Source organism: Heliangelus exortis, chromosome 18 (genome assembly GCF_036169615.1).
Source record: "Heliangelus exortis chromosome 18, bHelExo1.hap1, whole genome shotgun sequence".
Classification (NCBI taxonomy): Eukaryota; Metazoa; Chordata; class Aves; order Apodiformes; family Trochilidae; genus Heliangelus; species Heliangelus exortis.
The window spans coordinates 11,930,848-11,950,605 of record NC_092439.1 but is presented as its reverse complement, the minus strand read 5'-3'; the positions used below and the strand labels follow the sequence as shown (position 1 = coordinate 11,950,605).

At 43.0% G+C, this 19,758-nt stretch overlaps 2 protein-coding genes and 1 long non-coding RNA gene across 4 annotated transcripts; 2 read left to right on the top strand and 1 right to left on the bottom strand.

The window, feature by feature from the left end:
- Nucleotides 1-1,572: 1,572 nt before the first annotated feature.
- Nucleotides 1,573-4,423, bottom strand: LOC139804408 (uncharacterized). The gene is made up of 3 exons (XR_011729373.1): nt 4,282-4,423; nt 2,455-3,831; nt 1,573-1,717 (listed from the first exon to the last, which is right to left on the bottom strand). It is a non-coding gene; the product is annotated as an uncharacterized lncRNA (long non-coding RNA).
- LOC139804407 (serum amyloid A protein-like) lies at nt 2,486-4,322 on the top strand. The gene is made up of 4 exons (XM_071761638.1): nt 2,486-2,617; nt 2,925-3,067; nt 3,370-3,508; nt 3,904-4,322. The coding sequence occupies exons 1-4, from the start codon at nt 2,565-2,567 to the stop codon at nt 4,040-4,042; spliced, it is 474 nt and encodes a 157-aa protein (XP_071617739.1). The 5' UTR covers nt 2,486-2,564; the 3' UTR covers nt 4,043-4,322.
- A 91-nt stretch (nt 4,424-4,514) lies between the features above and the next one.
- On the top strand, nt 4,515-13,653 carry SAAL1 (serum amyloid A like 1). 2 transcript variants are annotated; one of them, XM_071761637.1, is made up of 12 exons: nt 4,515-4,705; nt 4,965-5,069; nt 6,113-6,196; nt 6,639-6,718; nt 7,634-7,693; nt 7,943-8,058; nt 9,108-9,291; nt 9,551-9,633; nt 9,760-9,948; nt 10,713-10,909; nt 11,430-11,522; nt 11,990-13,653. In XM_071761637.1, the coding sequence occupies exons 1-12, from the start codon at nt 4,592-4,594 to the stop codon at nt 12,080-12,082; spliced, it is 1,398 nt and encodes a 465-aa protein (XP_071617738.1). In that variant the 5' UTR covers nt 4,515-4,591; the 3' UTR covers nt 12,083-13,653. The 2 variants fall into 2 exon arrangements, with proteins under 2 accessions (XP_071617738.1, XP_071617737.1); XM_071761636.1 differs by having other exon boundaries at nt 4,923-5,069; nt 11,990-12,557.
- The last annotated feature ends 6,105 nt before the right edge of the window (nt 13,654-19,758 follow it).

Genomic DNA, 19,758 nt, shown 5'->3' with positions numbered 1-19,758 from the left:
TTTTGTGTCAGAAGAGTCCTGTAGTGGGAAGCATTTGTTCAGGTCTGTCTCAAGGGAGGTTGTATTGATGATTTGATGATTCAAGGAGGAAGAATTTACTTTTTGAAGAAGAGAAGGAAAATCACTGTTTCCTAATCTTGAAATGCATGTTTCCAGTTCCTATGGGTAGAGTGAGGGGACTGTGAAGAAACTACACCCCCCAGCAGCTCCTGTCAGCCAGCTTAGCATACACCACTAGTACAGAGTTTTAAGGCAGCCTGCCCTGGAGCAGATGAGCTGCATCATTGCTCATCATTGGTTTTGGTCACTGACTGTTAGTGGAGGGACCCTTCAAAAGCAGAGATGATTGAAAGGAGCTTTGCACAGAGCAATTTAAAACAGAAACTATGTTGGTTTTGTTGTTGGCTGTTGTGTTGGTTTTTTGGCTTTTTTTTGTTTGGTTTTTTTTTTCCAAAAAGTATTTATGAAAGCCTCATACCTGCCTCAAAACCTTATTTCACTGTTAGAATCATCATCAAAATCTACAGGGAATTCAAATTTGTTTAAGATAAACATCTGCATATATAATCTTTTTTTCTTAAAAAGGGGCTGAGTTTCCAGTCATTCTACACATTTGTAAGCCTAAGATCAGTGAGAGTAAATACTCCATACAGCAACGTGGCAATTCCTGAAGTGAACTGCTGCCTGTGTAAACTTGGAGAAATTGTAGTTACTTCCCAGAATAAGGAATAACTCCATCTCCTACTGTGCCTGAGCTGGGAATTCCCCTCATCATCCCCTTTCCCAAACTGAGGTTTTTGTATTACAAAATACCCACATTGCAGAATGTTTGTGTAATATAGCTTGTTTCACAGATATTCAGAAATAAAGGACAGCCAGTTTGTGACTGCTTGTTCCTGTAACTGTATCAGTATAAAAATGGAGAAGTCTCCCAGGGTTATGCTTACCCAGTAAGGATACTGGTAAACATACTCAGCCTTTGTTCTAGTGCTAGGCCAGAAAGGAATATTCTGTTCAAACCCTTCTGTGTGCTTAGAGACAGTTTGTCTCTATTTCTGTTTAAAAAGCAACAGTTTTGGCTGCAGCTTGTTTCTGTGTGCACAGGGCTGTGACCCAGAAAGCAAGCCAACAGGTTAAGGGAAACAAGTGCTCGGGTAGAGCACAGAACTGGTGCTTAATTTCAGTTACTGTAGCGAGCTCCAGCATTGTTACTGCTGCAGCTCTCCTTGCTGGAGACAACTCAATCCAAGATCTTTGAAAGATCCCCTCCAGCACCTACAGTCTTAAAATTATCCTTATGATTGTGCTTTCTGCAGAAAAAAATTCATTTGGAGAGAATGTGAAACACATCACACCACATCAAAAGTCTCAGAAACACTCTCTGTGTCCCAGAAATGTCTGTGCTCTTTTAGGGAAAAGTTCCTGAAGTCAGTTTTGAAGGCAATGTTCATATTGCCTGGGCAGAACAGCACCTGTGTTAGTGAGCCCACACCCCAACACCAGCACAGTCCCTGTGCCCCTGGGAGATGAATTCCTCTGTATAGTCTGAGAAAGTTGGGATAAAAAGCAACCTCAAGATGATTGTCCTTTTATGTTTTAGATCAAATGGGTGACAGACAGGGCTACTTACAGGCAGCAGAGACAGCACTTGGACTGATGGGTACTATGGGGGTAGGTAAAACATTTTACTGCTGCATCAGTTTAGCCCAGGAAGGATCTGCAAGAGCAAGCAAAGGCAGGATGAAGCATTCAGGACTTCCTTATGGTGATGTGTGGGGGTGATGTGTGGGGGGTGATGTGTGGGGGGTGATGTGTGGGGGTGATGTGTGGGGGTGATGTGTGGGGGTGATGTGTGGGGGTGATGTGTGGGGGTGATGTGTGGGGGTGATGTGTGGGGGTGATGTGTGGGGGTGATGTGTGGGGGTGATGTGTGGGGGTGATGTGTGGGGGTGATGTGTGGGGGTGATGTGTGGGGGTGATGTGTGGGGGTGATGTCTTAGAGTGTTGTCAGAGGGTTGTAGTTGTATGCAGTTTGCTTTGCAATGGATTTAAGAGCAACACTTCCGTGCTTCCCATCGCATCAACTCTAGAATCCATCCTGTCATCTCAGCATGCATGGGCATTTCACACAGCAGTTCCTGCAGCCATGCTGGTACTACAGCTGACCCTTCAGTGTGCACAGACACAGACCCAACCCTGTGGTTCAACATGCAGGGCAGACAATCAGGCACCTTCCCCTCTGAGCTCTGTCAAGCACAAGAGCTGAATGGAAGTGTCACCCTTAAGCCAACTGTAACACTTCAAGCACATGCAGCCCTTCAGTTTTCAATGCAGTTTCTCAGCCTGCTTGTTAAGAGCAAACAGTCCCATGGACAGCTGAAGAAGCAACACATACTTCCTAAAAATTATGTAATGGGAGCTATGAACTCTCAGTAAGGACAAGGACAGGCTTACCGTAATATCTGTGCTGGAAGTGGAGTGGTGAGGGGAAATTCCCAGTCGTGTATCCTTTCCAGTTTCCTCTCCTGAGGGTTTTGAATGGCTTATAAATACCTGCCCTGAGTATGAGAGCACAAAAGACAAGCTCCACATCCTTTGGCTTTGCCTTTCTGCAGTGGTGAGTAGCATTCTGAACCTGAGCTATATGCAGTGTTTAGAGCTGGTATTTGGGAACAGGACTATGCTTCAGCATTTGGGGCTTCTCAGTACTCATGATTGGAGTATCAGAGAGCTAAAATGAAAGTTTCTCATGTCCATCTGCCTCTGTTGCAGACTCCTCAGCTGAGTTTGTGGTCTCACAGAGGCCATCAGGCTAGAGGGGAGAAGTGGATTCCTGGGCTTGCCATGAGTGCTGGGGCAGCTCCCTGGGCCAGCTACAGGTGTGATGGATGCTAATGTCAGCCATCTCTCTGACTGTCTCACAGCTGTGTCAGGCTTGGGCCAGGAACAATGAGGCTCTCAATCTGCCTTATGTTGCTCTCCTTTGCTCTCTGTGCAAATGCTGACTGGTCAGGAATAAGAGACTCACTACGCCGAGGTGGAGAGTTTGTCCGGGATGCAATAGGAGGTAAGATGCGTCTCAGGAACCCCCTTCCCAAGCACAGGTCACCAGCAGACAATAGACACAGTCCTCAGCAAGGAGAGCCACAGCTCCATAGGAGGGACCCTGCTGGCTTCTGCTGCTGGAATATGGTCTTGATTAGCTGCCACAGGCCCACTGTGGGCACACTGCTGTGCAAAGGCTGATGTGGAGAAGTTCCTCTGTGTTACTGCTCCTAGGGCCTCTCAGCTCCTGGCAGAAATGGTGCTTAACCTTTCTGGAATGGGTCTTTAAAGTTAGCATCATCTCTGTTTCTCTGCTTTCTTCAGGGGCAAAGGATATGTACAGAGCATACCAGGACATGCGTGAAGCAAATTATATAGGTGCTGACAAATATTTCCATGCTCGTGGCAATTATGACGCTGCCCAAAGAGGACCCGGTGGTGCTTGGGCAGCTAAAGTGATCAGGTAATGGAGCTTATTTGGGCTGTTAACGGGGCCTTGCTAGGGATGGCTTGTACTCAGCTTTTGCCCTAGACAAGCAGTGGAAGGGAGAGGAAGCAGCTGGTGTCTGAAGTGACTGTCTCTGTAGGAATGGTGGCTCTCCTCCCGCAGGAGTGTGAACTTTTTTTTTGTCCTCCTGAGAAGACAGATTTCTGGTGCTAAGGAATTTCTCTCCTTGCTGGTTTGTTTCCTGACATAAGTTAAGGATTCCACTGTGGTTCTCAGGCAAGGACTGAATATGAGCTGGCATCTCACTTTGAGAGGTCCTGTGGAAAAGCTGATTTTACCTGAGTGAAGAAGTCAACACAAAGTAGAGTTAAATGCTGGGTAATTCAGGTGGCCTTCTTTCTTCCTGCTAGTGATGCCCGCGAAAGGATCCAAGGCTGGACTGGTCGAGGTGCGGATGACACCGCGGCTGACCAAGAAGCGAATGCCTGGGGCAGGAATGGTGGGGATCCCAACCGGTACCGACCCGCTGGCCTTCCTCAAAAGTACTGATGCTGCCCCAGGAGGACACCTTCTGCTCCCCTCACCTTCTGCTCCCCACACCCCTCTTCTCCCCACACCCCTCTTCTCCCCACACCCCTCTTCTCCCCACACCCCTCTTCTCCCCACACCCCTCTTCTCCCCTCACCCCTCTTCTCCCCACACCCTCAGCTCCCCTCACCCCCCTATTCCCCTCACTCCTCCCCTCACCCCCCTGTTCCCCTCAGTCCTCCCCTCACTCCTCCCCTCACCCTCTGGCGGTTCCGCCCAATAAAGACATTTTTCCGAACATTGCTCTCTCGCTGCACTGTGGATCCCCGCGCTCACCGCTGCCCTCAGGGGGCTCGGGTCGCGCTCCCCGGGTCGGGCGCTTCCCGTGCGCGCTCTCGCGGGACGGGGCCGCGGCCGCGCGGGGCCCCCCGGGGCCGCCACGGGGCGGGGTCTGCCCCTCAAGGCTCCGCCCCGGCAGGGGGCGCTGTGTGGCCCCGTTCGAGCGCCGCTCTGTCTGCCTCCGCCACCTCGTTGGTTCCGTGTCCGGTTCGGCGGCGGTGCGGGGCCGCCATGGACCGAAACCCTTCCCCGCCCTCCAGCGATGCGGAGGAGGAGGGCGATGCGGTGGGGAACACGATGTACAGCAAGCACTGGCTGTTCACCATTCTCACGCGCCTCATCGAGGTGCGGGCCTTGGGAGGGAGCGGGGAGGCCATGAGGGGAGGGGCCCGTTCCGCGCCGGGCCGGTGCTCCCGCAGCGTTGCGGGACACACGCACGGCACCGCGGCTTCCCGGCGGTGTGCTGGGGTTGGTTGGTTGGTTGGTTATTTGGTTATTTAAACCCTGACCGAAGCCATAGGTCGGTGTTAGTGTTTCACGGCGTTTCTGGGTCGCAGCTCAGGTCCCGCCCTGTGTCCCCCCCACTCCCCCCGATGTCTCTCAGGTCATCAGTCCCGAGAAAACGGAGCCCAGCGAGGGAACCCAGGCAGAGCTGGACGAAGAGATGGAGAATGACATTTGCAAAGTCTGGGACATGTCCATGGACGAGGTAGGAGCGATGTGCGGGAGCCAGGCCCCGCGTTTGCCGCGGAGTTCGGTGGGAATCCTGAAGCGGGAGAGGATGCGGAGTGAAGCGGGATGGGTCAGCTCGGTGCCCGTGGGGATGGTTTATTCCCTGGCTTGGCTGGCAGTGCCCTGAGGCAGAGCCGGTGTGGTGCTTGGCAGCAGGCAGGCTCAGCGGGCAGGGTTCCTCTGGAGGTGAGCAGGAGCCCTGTGTGTGCTCTGCAGCCTGGCTGCCGTGCTGCGGGGAGAGGGGGGAAGGCAGAGCTGGGGGGGAATGTCAAAGAAATAAGGAAGGTCAGACCTTCCCCCAGGTGTGGAATGGATCCTGCAGTGCTACTGCTCCGTGGCAGTTTTCTACACATTTACTTGCTGGGGACATAGTCACATGTTTGGGTTTTTTTATTTATTATGTGCCCGAGCTGGAGCTTGGTGTTATTAGAAGACAGTGTCTTAGCTGTAGGTGGAATTAACTCAGGTGCATAGCCTGTATTTTCAGTTTGGTTATGGAGAAAATATTGATGCTGATGGAGATAATATTGACACCTTTAAATAGGTGTATTTTCACCTAGCAGTTGTAATGCATCTTACTAGTAAGCTTAGTTTCCTCTGATAGATAAACAACCTTTTAAAGTTTAGCTACAGACTCACAATAGCAATCTAACATAACTTTTTGGCATTTTCTCAACATTCTCAAATGCTGGCACAGTATTATTATTATTATTATTATGCAACCTGGTATTTGCTGAATTCTGCCTTAATTGCTCTGACCCTGTGTTGAGACAGACAGCAGAAGAAATTAAATATGACTTTTTGGCTCATTGTATAACAAATCACTGGTGTCCTGAATAACCACAGGGGATTGCAGATCTCTCATTAAAAAGCAAGGTTTATTGGTATTAATTGTTGGGTAATGAGTTGTAGTGAGTTTGACATCTCTCTGATCCAGTCCTTGTGCTGTGAGAAAACGTTTTGATTTTGTGTTTGGAAATTGTACAAGTTCCTTTACTTCTCCATTTACTTTCTCCACAGGATGTTGCTTTGTTCCTTCAGGAGTTCAATGCCCCTGACATATTCATGGGAGTTTTTGCCAAGTCAAAATGCCCTCGCCTTACTGTAAGTGCAGGCTGCCAAAAAGCTGCCCTGTATGAACAGCAGTGGTAAATAACTTGTATTAAGGCCCCTTCTTTTTGAAGAAGTGAATATCTTGCTAGGGTTGCACTTGGATGGTGATATTCTTGTTCTTAATTGCTTTAATAATAGAGGTGTCAGATTAGCTTCAAAACAGGATACATAGAATGAGCAAGCAAAATTGATTTCAGGAAATATTTGCTTTTATGGAAAATACCAAAATATCTGAATAGTAGTTGTCATGAGTATATTTTAGGCAAGCCTAGTAGCATCCTGTAGGAAAAAAGTTGGATCTGTCTTGAAATAATTGGATCGTAAGAACTTGGAAATCAAACTGGAAAACATCTCTGAACCTTTCTTACTTTTGTCTCAAGGCTGTGAAAACAAGAGTCAAGAATGTTGCTGTTGCTTTGTTTGGGTTTTTCAGGAAATCTGTGTGGGAATATTAGGAAATATGGCTTGTTTCCAAGACATATGCATGTCCATTAGTAAAGATGAGAACCTTGGGTAAGTGTATATGTGCTCTATATGTGTATGAGTGCTGCTTTTCTGGACTCAGAATTATGAAATATATGCTATAGAAGGGACTGAGTTTCCTTGCCATGCCTGCTTGTCATTCACACCTTTTTGGTGGACCATACTTGTGTGAAAAATGCTCAGTGAATTAAAAAAGTTGTGTGAAAAATGCCCAGTGAATTAAAAAAGAGACACAGAGCACTTTTGTTGTTGTCTGGTGCAAAGCTGGACGTGAGCCCTCAGTGAACATTTGCAGCCCAGAAAGCTAAATGTGTGCTGGGCTGCATTGAAAGAAGGGTGACCAGCAGGTTGGGGGAGGTGATTTTCCCTCTCTGTTCTGTCCTGCCTGATCCCACCTGAATTACTGCATCCAGCTCTGGGTCTGAGGTGCAGGAAAGATGTGGACCTGAAGGAATGGGTCCAGAGAAGGGTCACAAAAATGGTAGAGGGCTGGAGCACCTCTCTTAAGAGGACAGGCTGAGAGGGTTGGGGTTCTTTAACCCAAAGAGAAGGCTCCAAGGAGACTTTATTGTGGCTTTGCAGAACCTGAAAGGAGGCTTATAAGGAAGGAAGGGGGGACAAATTTTTCATCAGGGCTTGTTGACTGGACAAGAGGTCAGTGGTTTTAAAGTAAAAGAAGGCAGGTTTAGAGTAGATATTAGGAAGAAATGTTTTACAGTGTGGGTGGTGAAACACTGGCACAGGTTGGCCAGCATGGGTAGATGCTCCATCCCTAGAAACACTGAAGATCAGGTTGCCTGGGGCTCTGGGCAGGCTGATCTAATTGGAGATGGCCCTGCTCATTGCAGGAGGGTTGGACTAGATGACCTTTAAGGGCCCCATACAGCCCAAAGTATTTTACAGTTCTATGATTCATTAATCTAATTTTTCATTTTCTCCTTAAAGCCAAGTGTTACTGCAACGTTTGTGTGATTCAGACTCTCCAACTCTTCTGGAAACAAGCAGGTAGGACATCTCAGAATTTAATGCATTAGTGAGTGTAGTTCTGCTGTGTCCTGACACTTGGGTAGAAAGCTGACAAGCAAGCTCACTGTTTCCTTATCCTCTCATCCTGCCTTGTTGTAATTTCCTCATTGCTCTGGAATTGGTTTGCTGTGGGCTGGATGCCTGTTTCTATCACATCCTTCTCATTGTTTTGGATTTACAGCTAAAATCAGTGGTTTCTGATTTGTTAAATGGGTAATTCTTGTGTAGGTTGTTGTTAACTTGCCTCTCCCAGCCTGAGGTGGCCAATGTCTGGGTTGAGAGAATCCGGGAAAACCCCTCTGTGTATGACTGTGTTTGCTTCATCATGTCCAGCTCCACAAATGGTAAGTTGGCAAAACAGGCTGGGAATTAGTGGGTGTTTGCAGAAAAGACAACTATTTCTAATCAGGGGTACAGAATTTCTTTAAAATAAAGTGTACCTCGTAAATAGAAACCAAAATAAACTTGTCCTGTGTTTGCAGGTTTATAAATATATGTAAAACCAACCAGGGGAGCACCCATAGAGGAAAAAAGATGCTCCATGGTGGAGTAAAAATAAATCTAATAGAAGAAATTGTTATTTCCCACAGTAAAGAGAAGGACAGGGTCCTCATCCAGGGCTACTCATGTGTAATTTTTGACCCTTTAAACAAGACCTCATTTCAATTTTTTTTTCAAATCAGAAATGTGTTTTCCATTTTTAAAACTGCCATGCTGAGCAGTGTGAGTGGAGGAATGATTCAGTCACTCTGAATGGCAGCAGAACACTGCACAGGCTTTGGGCATTTAGTCTGTGCACAGGCTTGTGCAGGTTTCTGTTCTAGCACAAATTGAACAAAATCCACATTAAGCCCCTAATCATGGAAATATTTTGAATAGCATGTATTTTTCATGTCCAGCTTGATTGTAACAGCAGTTAACATTTGTCTAGGAATTCTAATAGTTCAGCTTTTTAATTTTGGTTGTTTGTTGTTCTTTTTTCAGTGACAATGCTCAGACAATGCTCTGTCCAATTGAGATCACATATACATAAATCAAATGCAGATTGGCAGGTGTAAGGTTAGCAGAAAACGTCACATTTAGAGACAAATCTTAGAAAATTTTACTTCAGAAGCAGAGGTAATGACTTTTCAGGAACCAGGAGTCTCTTTGCAGAATGAAATTCCTGCTTTATAAAAGGCATGATAATGTAGAACGTGTAGATTTCCAGCAGTCCCTGTTTATCAAACTTTTCACCTGATCTGTGCCACAAAAAGGAAATAAACACAGCAACCAATCTTAAGTCTTCAATGAACCTAATAGATTGCATCACTGAATTTACTCTGAATACTTGAATATTAGCATTTTGTGAGCTAATTTTCTTGTGTTCCAATCTTTACATTCTCTTGTGCAGTTGAACTGCTGGTAAAAGTGGGTGAAGTGGTGGATAAACTCTTTGATCTGGATGAAGAGCTCATGTTAAACTGGATTAAAAATGGCACTTGTGGGTCTGTGGGACCATCTGTAGATGATTCCCCTGAAGAACTTCCAGATTTTAAGATTGTGCCTTGTATACTTGAAGCAGCCAAACAAGTCCGGTACGTGAGATTTTTTTGTTTGTTTGTTTCATGGCTGGGGAAACTCCTTATTAAGGCCTTTGTCCATCTCAGTGGGATCTGCACAGTTTGAGAGGTCACTAGAATACATTTCACTGGAGTTACCATTTGTATTAACAAGTTTCTGAGCAAAGAGAATGGCAGTGATTGATCATCATCTTCTGTGTGTCCCAGATGCACAGATTACAAACTATGTAACCAGATCTTTAATTTGTCTTTGTTTTTTGGTTGTTCTGTGTAGATCAGATAATCCAGAAGGACTTGATGTTTATATGCATATTTTGCAGCTGCTGACCACAGTGGATGAAGGCATTCAGGCTATTGGTAAGACACATGAATTGCTACATATGGTAGGGCCAAGAATGGCCATCTCTAGATCATCAGATTTTTAGTGGGAAGAATAAAAATTCGTGTACAATTTTAATGGGTTGGTTGGTTCTCTTTCTCAAGTGCAGGCTCCTGATGGAGGAAAAGAGACTTGGAGTTTGCTTTATGACCTCGTTTGCCATGAACTTTGCCAGCCAGATGATCCACCCATCATTGTGCAGGAGCAGAAGACTGTATTGGCCTCTATTTTGTCTGTGCTGTCTGCTATGTTTGCTTCACAGACAGAACAAGAATACACCAAGATGAGGAAAAGTAAGTTGTGCTTCTCTTTTTTTTCCCCCCCTGAAAGTTATTTTCACAATTGACTTTATGTGTGTGGGATGAAAGGTGGTTAATTTATTACTGTCTGCTAGAGATCAGTTCAGAACACAGCATTCAGTTACACATTTGGGTACAGTGAGGCTTTTTACTGGTGACTCTGAAAATCACACCTAGCTCAAAGTTTGGTTACTGGTTATCTCTGAAGAGTTACAGTAATACATTATACAGATTCTGTTCAGTCTTCTCCAGTGATTAAAATAACAAAAATTGCAGAATTAATCTTTGCTAAAATATGAGGACTTGATAGTGTGGTTTTTGTTTGTTGGGTTGGTGTGGTTGGTTGGTTTATCTTGGTTGTTTTTTTTTAGTAGAGGGAGATGCTGCATGCACTTAAATCCATCTTTATCAGTTGATACTTCACCATCTATTGAAAAATCTTCAGTGATCTGTTTGGTTTATCAGAAGAATTATCTGGATGCAAATTTAACATACCAGCCTGCCTGAGTTACTACTAGAGACATTTTCCTTCTTGTATCCCTTACCACTGGCATTTACTAATTATACATAACTTGCAAAAAAAAAATGGTTTGGGTTTTCTGCTACATTTCTACTTCTTTACAAGTCTTTGATAAAACACAACACTTGTCAGAATATGCATTCCTGTAGCTTTCATGTGAAATCTTGTGCTGTGTTTCAAAGTTCTGTGGGAAAAAGTTTCAGAGCTGAACTTCCATTTGGTTGTTACTTTATGGCAGACATTCCTCTGACTGGGAGCTTGATTCGTATCTTACAATACATGGAGGATTGTGGGAAGAGGTCTGCTGATAACTCAAATGAGTCTGAACAACAAGAGACTGGGAAAGCTGACCTGAAGGAGGAAGATTTCCATTTAAAAATTTTAAAGGATATTTGCTGTGAATTACTTTCCAATATGCTTCAAGAACTGACCAAGGTAAGAATAAACAAAATTCTAGGAAGGATTTCCACAGGGTGGCTAAGAGAAAAAGTAGTCACTACTAAAGTAGGCATTTTTCTGTGCAAGGGAAGTTGCATAGTGGAAATTCATTAGAGAACCAAGCAGAAGGTGAGTTAGGTGGCAGGGACACAGGTTTTCTGAGCTGTAAGCCTTTGGGGACAAGATTCACTATGATGAATTCTGTAGGTGGATGTGGCCATTACTTTTCCATGAAAGCCACATTATTTAAGACAATGAAAGAATATCAATATATAAATTCACCTTCTCAACTGGACTCCTTTTTTTGGCAGCCTTCACATTAAGAGATGTGTGTGAGCTTTCACACCTTTTTGTGTTATCTACATCTGACATTCTCTGAGAATTCTATGTTCTAGTTGTTTTACCCATTTTTGATAACAAATAATATACTATATACACTGCACATTTTTGAGGTTGTTCTTTCAACATCTGTTTGTGACATGATGATGATGATGATGGTTTCTCATTTATTTTCCAGGAGAATACTTTAGAAGGACTACACCAGGGACACTTAAATGAACAGACCTGTTCCTGTGCATTTCAGAACCTGTTACCTCTGTATTTTGCATCAGTGAGTATATGACAAGGTCTTTAACATAGCTGAAAAAATTCTGCTCAGATGGCAAGGCCTTTCAGAATCAGATATTGAGGTGGGACAGAGTTGCTCAGCTGTGCTGAAATGTCTGCAAATTTATGCTAGATGAAAATTTGTCCTGTACATTTTTATAGAATAACTATTCTAGGTAGTTTTCATAGGGAGCTTTTCTTTGTGTACTGTTAAATAATAAAATAAGAGTTTTAGTAAGGTAATAATGTTCCAAATTTGGACCAACTGAAAATGTGGGATTTAGGGGGAAGTTATCTGCTGTGGAGCATTTTTCATTATTCTTTCCTGTGGCTGCTGTTGGTGGGCAGGTACAAGAGTAGAAAAAACACCTATATCAAGTATAAGAATCCTGTACTCCTTGCATGTTTGGTGGGTTTTTTTCATCATAATGTTCTTTCCTCTTTTTGTGTGTGTTTGCAATTTATTTTCAGGTGGAGAGTTTCCTGGAAGTTCTGCGTGAGGCTGATCAGACACTTGCTGAAAATCTAGAAAAACGTTTCCCAAGCCTGAAGGCTCATGCCTAAGAATGTGAATGAAATATTTTCCATCTTTGGAAGGAAGACTTTTCACTGTTTCATTTACAGTATTTCAGAAACCAAGTTTTCAGTAAATGCAGGAGAATGAGTCAGCCTCCACCAGCAGGTGGTTTTTAAGAAATGTTCAAGGTAGCCTTGATTAACCCGGGGTTAATCTGGTCTGCGTGGGGAACTAAATTACTGAAAATTCAGTTCTTCATTTTCCATCCTTTTTGCTCTGGTGATGGGAGGCTGTGGATTCCTAATTGCTCTTTTGCAGCACAGTGTTCTTTGAATAACTGTTGATCCTGTGCTTTTCAACTTAGTTGAAACAGAAAATGAATTAAATGAACTGAGTAATTTTTTAACATGATGCTGGTTTCTTCCAGGATGCCATTGGCAACAGCAGGATTGATCAATAGGAAACCCAAGATGTTCTCTTGCTAAGGACCTTTAAGCACCTGATAAAACCAGTTAAATTACACAGAGTTGTTTAGGGGGTTTTTTGTGTTTGTTTTTTTCTCTTTTAGATTAAATCAGTACCTCGAGCAGGTATTGTAACATTCATCTTGCTCCTCTAGAATCTTCACACTTTTTACAACAAAGACTCTTCTACACCACAGCTCTGAGTTGTGGCAACCAGGGCCTGTGCAGTTTTAAGGGTTTGGGAAGGTGGTTACCATTGGTCTGAGCTGCAGCTTACAACTACTGCAGTTACTCAGAGTTAGAGTTGTAGGGCAGTTTTGGATTTAATACGTGGTACACTTGCAAACTTTCTGCTTTTCCAAAGCAGCCTCTACTTCAGTTTAGAAATGTAACATATCAAACAGTTCTTTCCTCCTTCATGTGTCTTAGGAATTATCTGTGAATGACATTAGAAATGCCATGGTAGCCTCGATTTTTCAGAGGAGCTTTAGGTGTTAAGTCACTTGCAGAAAATTCAGTCTACAGTCTTCTAAAAATCCCACCTTTTTGTTATATCATGATTTAACTGCATTACATGTTTGGATCACTTGCCTGCATGCAGTGCAGCTAACATTTTCTGGGTGTGGAAAGACAATATAGCAACACATCAACTTCACTGTTTTAATGAGAGTGGAAAACAATTGAGCTTTATTAAGTTTGTAATGTAAAAGAAAATTGGAACCAGTGCAGAGAATAACTCAGTATCATATACACACAGTCCCTGGCTCTCCAGGTCTTTATAGGCTTTAAGTATTGTGCTGGGCCATGTTTTGTTTGCCCTGAGTTACCTGTACATGTGGTAAGGTACAGTCTGTGTATATGTATATAGTCTTCCCATCCAAACTTCCAGTTTTCAAAAATGGTGCAATTTAATTGTTCCTTCTGGCTGCCAGCAGCATCATAGTTGTTGACATGAGGTTTAGAATCACTAATATCTGACTTGTGTCACCAAAATGAATTGCCATGGGTTTTGTCAATTTTTGTATGCTATGTTGATTGGAGAAAACTGATAACTGTGAATAGGATAACAGCATTTTTCATACTACTTTGACAGTTTTGGGCTATTTTCGTAAACCTACAGATTTGTAATAAAGTTTCTTTTTTTAAAAAAAAAACCCAAACTTGTATGCTTGTATTTAATTCTAAGTGTCAAATTTTTTTTTCTTAGTCATTGGAAACAACTGTTACTCTCAAGTGTGTCATTGTAAAATTGAACATCTTCATGATGTCAGTGGTCTGTAAAATACCTTGTCCTTCACTGGATATTAATTTTTAACTCTCCCTTGCATTCTTTGCTTAGTTGTTTTTATGGCCTGGAAGGTAATGTCTCCCTTATACAGGTGTTAACATTTTTCTGATCTTAGTTTGTCCCCAGGTTTTTTCATAAGTATCTTTATGATAGTCCACCATAGTGCTTTAGCAATTATTTCTGGCTAGTGTCTCAAAATTTGGTGTAGTTGAAGTATTGCAATAGCTGTTTAATGTTTAAAAAAACCCCAAGCACCGGAGACAAGTTCTATTGTTTGGTTGTTTTTTTTTTCCCCCTTCTTTTCAATGCAGGTTTCCAGTGTTGTCTGGGTTAGTTCTTAAATGTGGTGCCACTAATTACAAAGGGTAGGTGAGATACATTATTTCCCTGATATATTATTTCCTGATATCTTATTTCCCTGATTTAATCATAACCTGGCAGAGATGGTATCTAATGCCTGTCCTGATAGAAGTCAGGAGGTGGAAACCAGCTGGGTCCTCTCCTCCTGCTCTTGGTTGGAAATGGTAAATGATGTGTTTGGAAATAGTGCAGAAGTGTTGCAGCATCCCACCAGCAGGGATCTCCCTTTGCCTGTGCAAACTCCATGTCTGTCTGTCTGTCTGTCTGTCTGCCTGGTGTTGGTGTGTTTTTTATTTTTTCTGGGGGGGAGACGTTGGGAACAGGTTGGGTTTTTTGTTTTTCTGTTTTGTTCCCTTGCCCAGCCATTCTTTGACACTGACTGGCAAGCCAGATCTCTCTGGGCAAGTTGATTCAGAATGGAGATCTGTCTGTACAAGCAGGCAAGCAGCTTTCTTCCACACCAAAGATCTGTTACCTCCTTAACATCCCCTTTTGGAGAAAAGAGAGAAGTACCTGTTGCTGCCTCCTGCAGAGCTCTGAATAAAAGATGGATATCTGAGGCACTAAAGTAAGAGGAATGCTGTGGTGCTTAGACAGAGCTGGATGTGAATTGCAGCATGAGCACACCCACAGAAAGAAATAGAAATAGAAATCAGCCTAGAGAGCCTTAAATTTGACTTATTAGATCCATGTAATACTCTCACTCGAAGACAGGAGTTTAACATTCTTTTGACTCATGTTTTATATGCACTTGGCATCTTCATCCCTTTTTCTGATGGGTCAAAGAAACAAAACCAAAGAAATTTGGTATGTGAAGAAAATCAGTGCTAGTGGAATGCTCCATCTGCTCCTTCAGTGGTGTGAGGAGCTGTTGCTGCTCTTCATATCCTCATGCTTGCCCAGTGTTCATGTCACACACCTGTCCTTTCTAGTAGACTAAACCATGAAACCAAACATGCTGGGAAGTTCTTTTCTATGCTTCTCCATAGTCAGGTCACTCTGCTGGCTTAACTTTACATGCTTAGTTCATATTTTCTTATAACTGCTGTAGTGATTCCTTTGTAAGATTATGTGTTGTTAGTATTGACCTACTGCAACTAGCTTTGGATGTAGCTAAGATAATGCAAAAAAAAAAAAAAAAGAATTACAATATTTGTTTGTAATTCAACCACCTTCATAGTTCATGATACTAATATGAAAAGTTATGGATATGTTACTGTGGTTTAATCTGTTTGCTTTGAAAATCCATGCTCTTATCCACTAGCCTTGGATTATTTTGGCTGTTACTGAGAGTTACAAAAGCAGTAATATCTCTGTTATCTTTTTCACTTAATCATTTGCATTTGTTCCTAGAGCAGAATCTCTTGGTCACAGCAGTTCCTTACCATGTCCTTTCTTTCCCCTCCAAATTGAATGTTATCCATTTTTTTCCTTTTTCCTGCTTGCTGTTTACTTTTTTTTTTTGTTCTAGACGATGATGATGAAATTAATGTGCTGTACCAAACTCAATGTGATAGGAAGAACCTTCTACACCTGGGGCAAGGACCTGTCTCCTGTAACATGATATAATTTCATGAGAAGGCAAACAAAAGCAGTGAGCAGCTGTGTGTTTGCTCCCCAGTCCCAGCCATGTGCACCCATCAGGCAGTCAGTGTGCCCCTCAGCTGGAGCTGACAACCCGTGTGCTAAGTGAGCCTGACATCTCAAGGCTGGTGAAATACAACAGCTTATTTCTAATACCTATCAACAGAAGTTTTGCAATGGCAAAAATTGCTCCTATTCTTCCTTTTACTTGCCTCCCTGATTCACTTATTCACTTTTTCTTGTAAAAAACCAATGGTTTTATAGTGCGAGGAGCAGACATCTAAGACTGGTAGGGGAAAAGGTTTGCTCCTGACTTGTTGCTTCTGAAGAGAATTTATAAACCCAGGGAAAAGCCACTGGGTTCTTTTTGTCTTTTCTTCTAGTTCAGGTGTTTAGGAGTTAGCTGCATGTCTTAGGGATGTCTGAGAGTTGAATTTTATACTAAAACCAATTGCAAATAATGTTTCTTGGAAAGATAAAAGTGGTAGGATGCTGTGAAGAGAAGTAAGGCAGTAACACTGCAGGAAGAAGAGAACTGAGGAAGGGTTGCTGCACAAATAAAGAAAACAGGAACAATGGGACCATTATGACAAAGGGCATAAATAGCAACTAAGTGTGATGCTGAAGGAGAGAAGTATTAAGTATCAGTAACAGTGTTAGCATTTAAGAATTGCCCAGGTGGAATAGCTTAGGTGTGGTCACCTATCAAAAAGGTGTAAAGTTGATTGATTTCCTTTTTTCAAAGCTGAATCTCCTTTGTAGTTTTTCCTGCTCAGGTGGAAATGAGACCACCTTGAGGTGAAAGTTAGGTCTTGAAAGCAGCAGCAGGTGGGCAAATTAGTATTGCTTGATTTTTAAATTGTTTTTATTATTCTTCACTCCCCCCCTGCATCCCTGGTTTTGCTGGCTGACTGAGGCATCAGAGAACTGTTTCATGGAGGAGGTAAGGGAGTTTCAGGTGGTGAATGCTATAGCCTTGCACAGGGCTTGGACCTGCTGGAGATATGAAGGTTTGGTCCTACAGGGTTGGTGCTTGTGTTGCACGTTGGTCTGAGCACAGCAAACTGCAGGATGCTCCTGGCTTTGATATTTAGTTAGGCAGTGAAGAGAAGTGGCCTGCTTGAGGGCTGCCTGTTAATACTCGAGGAGAACAAAATCCTGTTTGGTCTATAATGGCAGTCAGTGTGAGTGCAAATGTACAATCTTGAATTTGACTACAGCATTTTGAAATGAAAACATATTTACCCAAAATGAAAAATTCTGTGTGATTAATATATTCTGTTACTTCTGGGATTAATACCTAAGCCTTGCTGTAACACACTCATATGTCCATGGTAGTCTCTTCCAACATAGTAGGGAGTAGGGATGGTGACTGACTGCATGTTTGTGCCTATAATAAGTGGTCTTATGGTAACACTTCCCCAAGTTATGTTCCTTCATCCAATTTCCAAGGAAACTTCAGAAAAGCAAATGCACCTTAATATTCTGTCTCACAATGGCAGCACTTATTTATTCTTTCCCTTAGGTTATGCAAACTCCATTTTAATTTTACAGTGAGGTTAAATCAATATTATTTTTTTTGTCATGCACATCATTTTTGGTGACAGTTCTGTTTAAAGAAGTTGTAACTAACAAGCCATCTGTTAACCTAACATAGAGAGGAACTGCTTTTGTCTGTTACTCTAATGAAATCACAAAAATCATTTCCTGGTCTCCAGCTGTAGCCCAGTCATCCTATCTTCTGTCAATAGGAGGATATTGAAACACACAGGAACATACGTGCACACTTTTATCCTGCCCTGCAATATAGCCACAGTGTTGTATTTTAATACAGCAAATTGTAATTAGCTAGTGATGTCAGAAGGATTTATTTTCCATTAAAAAGTCTCTGTAGTGCACAAGCTATTTTATGCAACATCAGAGAGTTTCCTTGTTTGTCAGGTAGGAAGGCTGGGCACAGGAAGACATTGTGAGTTTATGCTGGCCTGATCTGTAAAGATTTTGATTTCATGGGTTAAAAGAGTAGAAGGGAGGAAGAAACATTTCTGCTTAGGTAACACCATTTTCTCATTTGGGATGAGGTCAGTAGAATGGCTGAATTGAAGGAGGAGAAATAGTAGAAAAGGATGGAGTAATGGGAAAGGGAAAAATGAATGGTGAAAACATGGAGGAGCAAGGAAGGATTCCAGCTTTGTGACCTCTGTGGATGGAAGTAATTTCTGAAGGGATACAAAGAAACATGGGGAATTGTCTGTGAGCTGGCAAATGATCTAGATCCAAAGAAACTCTTTGAGGAACCTCAATGTACTGGCACCATGCAACATGTTCATGGGGGGAAGTCCCAAGCCCAAGTGAAGGGCAGATTTATCCTTTTCCTCCTCTCAGAGAGGATTTGGCAGCTCCTAAAACGAGGTGGGAGATATCTGCAGAAGACCCTCGAGTGGGGCTGGAGTTCCCCAGGCTGGCTCCTGCACAGTGCACGTGTTTACAGGTGGAAGGGACAAACCCAGCAGCCAGGTGTAGCCCCAAGAAGCAAATCTGCAGCCTTCCTGCTGCTCCAGCCTCTCTGGGTTCTGGAGCAGGGGGGTCAGAACAGCACCCAGCACTGTGCTGGGGCAGCATCTGGGTGAATGTGTCTTGGAGCCCCCCAGCTTATTTCCCTCTGGATCAGTGCTCTCAGCTATGAATTTAAGGATCAGAATCAGATTGTTTATTGCAATGTTATCACCAGCTTTCACCAACAGATCTGGAGCTAACACTCAAGATAGAAGTGTTGAAAATAATCACAGCATTATTCCACAGCTTTTGCATTAAAAGAACTCTTAATATTGCAGTAGCCTTTGCATGGTAGACCTATTTTTGGCCTGCAGCATAAAGACTGAGCATGCTTCTTTGGGAGAACCTACTGAATGAGGCACAGCATGGTGTAGTTGCCCTTACAGGGTAAAGGAACTGCTTTCATGATTTAATTAACCAGTCATGCTGCTGATCCCCGAGTTTACTCAGACTTGAAAGAAGTAATTAAATTAAACAAAGCTTTTTCTTTCCCACACATGCTCTGGGCCCTTCTGCTTCTTCTGAGAGATAAAAAAAAGCTTATGAATAACAGGTGCAGTCTATTTTGTTGCTGTTGACCTGTTGCAGAAAGCCAGCAGGAGAAAGATTATGCACAGGTGCAGGATGTGCATGGCATCAGAGGAAGAAGACAGATGGGTGTTTGAAATGAGTTGGTTTTTTTTTAAATTTAAATTCTTGTGTTAGACAAAAGCACAAAACTGTCAAGGTTTCACTGATGCCTATTGCAGGTAAAGATAATGTTGTCAAAAATGGTACTGGTCAAGTTGAAACCTTATCAAAACAAAGAGGTGAAAGAGATCTGAATTAAGTTCTCAGATTATCCAGAGGATTTTTGTATTTAACCAACTTAAGCCAGGTAGCCCCTTGGTGCCTTGAAATGTAATTCAGCAGCAAATCTGGAAAAGGTGTTCTCTCCCATCCACAAGTGACTTGCCTGTTCAGTTGTACTTTTCAGTCATCTCCCTTTGTGGTTTTGAGAGCACAGTCACAAGCTGAGAGTGGTTCCTTTGTCTGGTGACAGATGGAGAACATTGTGTAGTTCATCTTTGTCCAAATGTGAACTTTCTGCATCCTCTCTAATGGGCAGCCTGCTCTTTCCTAGCACCATGCCTTCCTTTTTAGTTTGTATCTGTGCTGGGAAGATTTATGGAGGGAGGGGTGGTCCTGGGAAAGGCAATTCCCTTATATTCCCTTATATTCTACAAGGTGTACTCACATTGTGTCAGTTGCAAATAGCCCAGTCTGTGTCTATGCAGATGTTACTCATGGTATGCCCAATTTACCAGTAAATCTCTGATTGCCACTTGTCCCATGTGATTCTTCAGGTGAATTTGTACCTGCCTATCAGGAAATTCATTCTAGACTGTATTTTCTTGCTTGTTTGTACTAACAGGGTAAGAGAAAGTGGTTGGGATGAGAAGCCCACCAGAAGCAAGAAATAACAAATTTA

What these genes read in the sequence shown, in the direction of transcription:
- LOC139804407 (XM_071761638.1), top strand. Translation starts at nt 2,565, where the DNA reads ATGAGAGCACAAAAGACAAGCTCCACATCCTTTGGCTTTGCCTTTCTG. An exon ending in TGTCCGGGATGCAATAGGAG is followed by an intron (nt 3,068 to 3,369) that starts GTAAGATGCGTC and finishes TGCTTTCTTCAG; the next exon opens with GGGCAAAGGATATGTACAGA. An exon ending in TGGGCAGCTAAAGTGATCAG is followed by an intron (nt 3,509 to 3,903) that starts GTAATGGAGCTT and finishes TCTTCCTGCTAG; the next exon opens with TGATGCCCGCGAAAGGATCC.
- SAAL1 (XM_071761636.1), top strand. Translation starts at nt 4,592, where the DNA reads ATGGACCGAAACCCTTCCCCGCCCTCCAGCGATGCGGAGGAGGAGGGC. An exon ending in GAAGCAGCCAAACAAGTCCG is followed by an intron (nt 9,292 to 9,550) that starts GTACGTGAGATT and finishes TGTTCTGTGTAG; the next exon opens with ATCAGATAATCCAGAAGGAC. An exon ending in TACCTCTGTATTTTGCATCA is followed by an intron (nt 11,523 to 11,989) that starts GTGAGTATATGA and finishes ATTTATTTTCAG; the next exon opens with GTGGAGAGTTTCCTGGAAGT.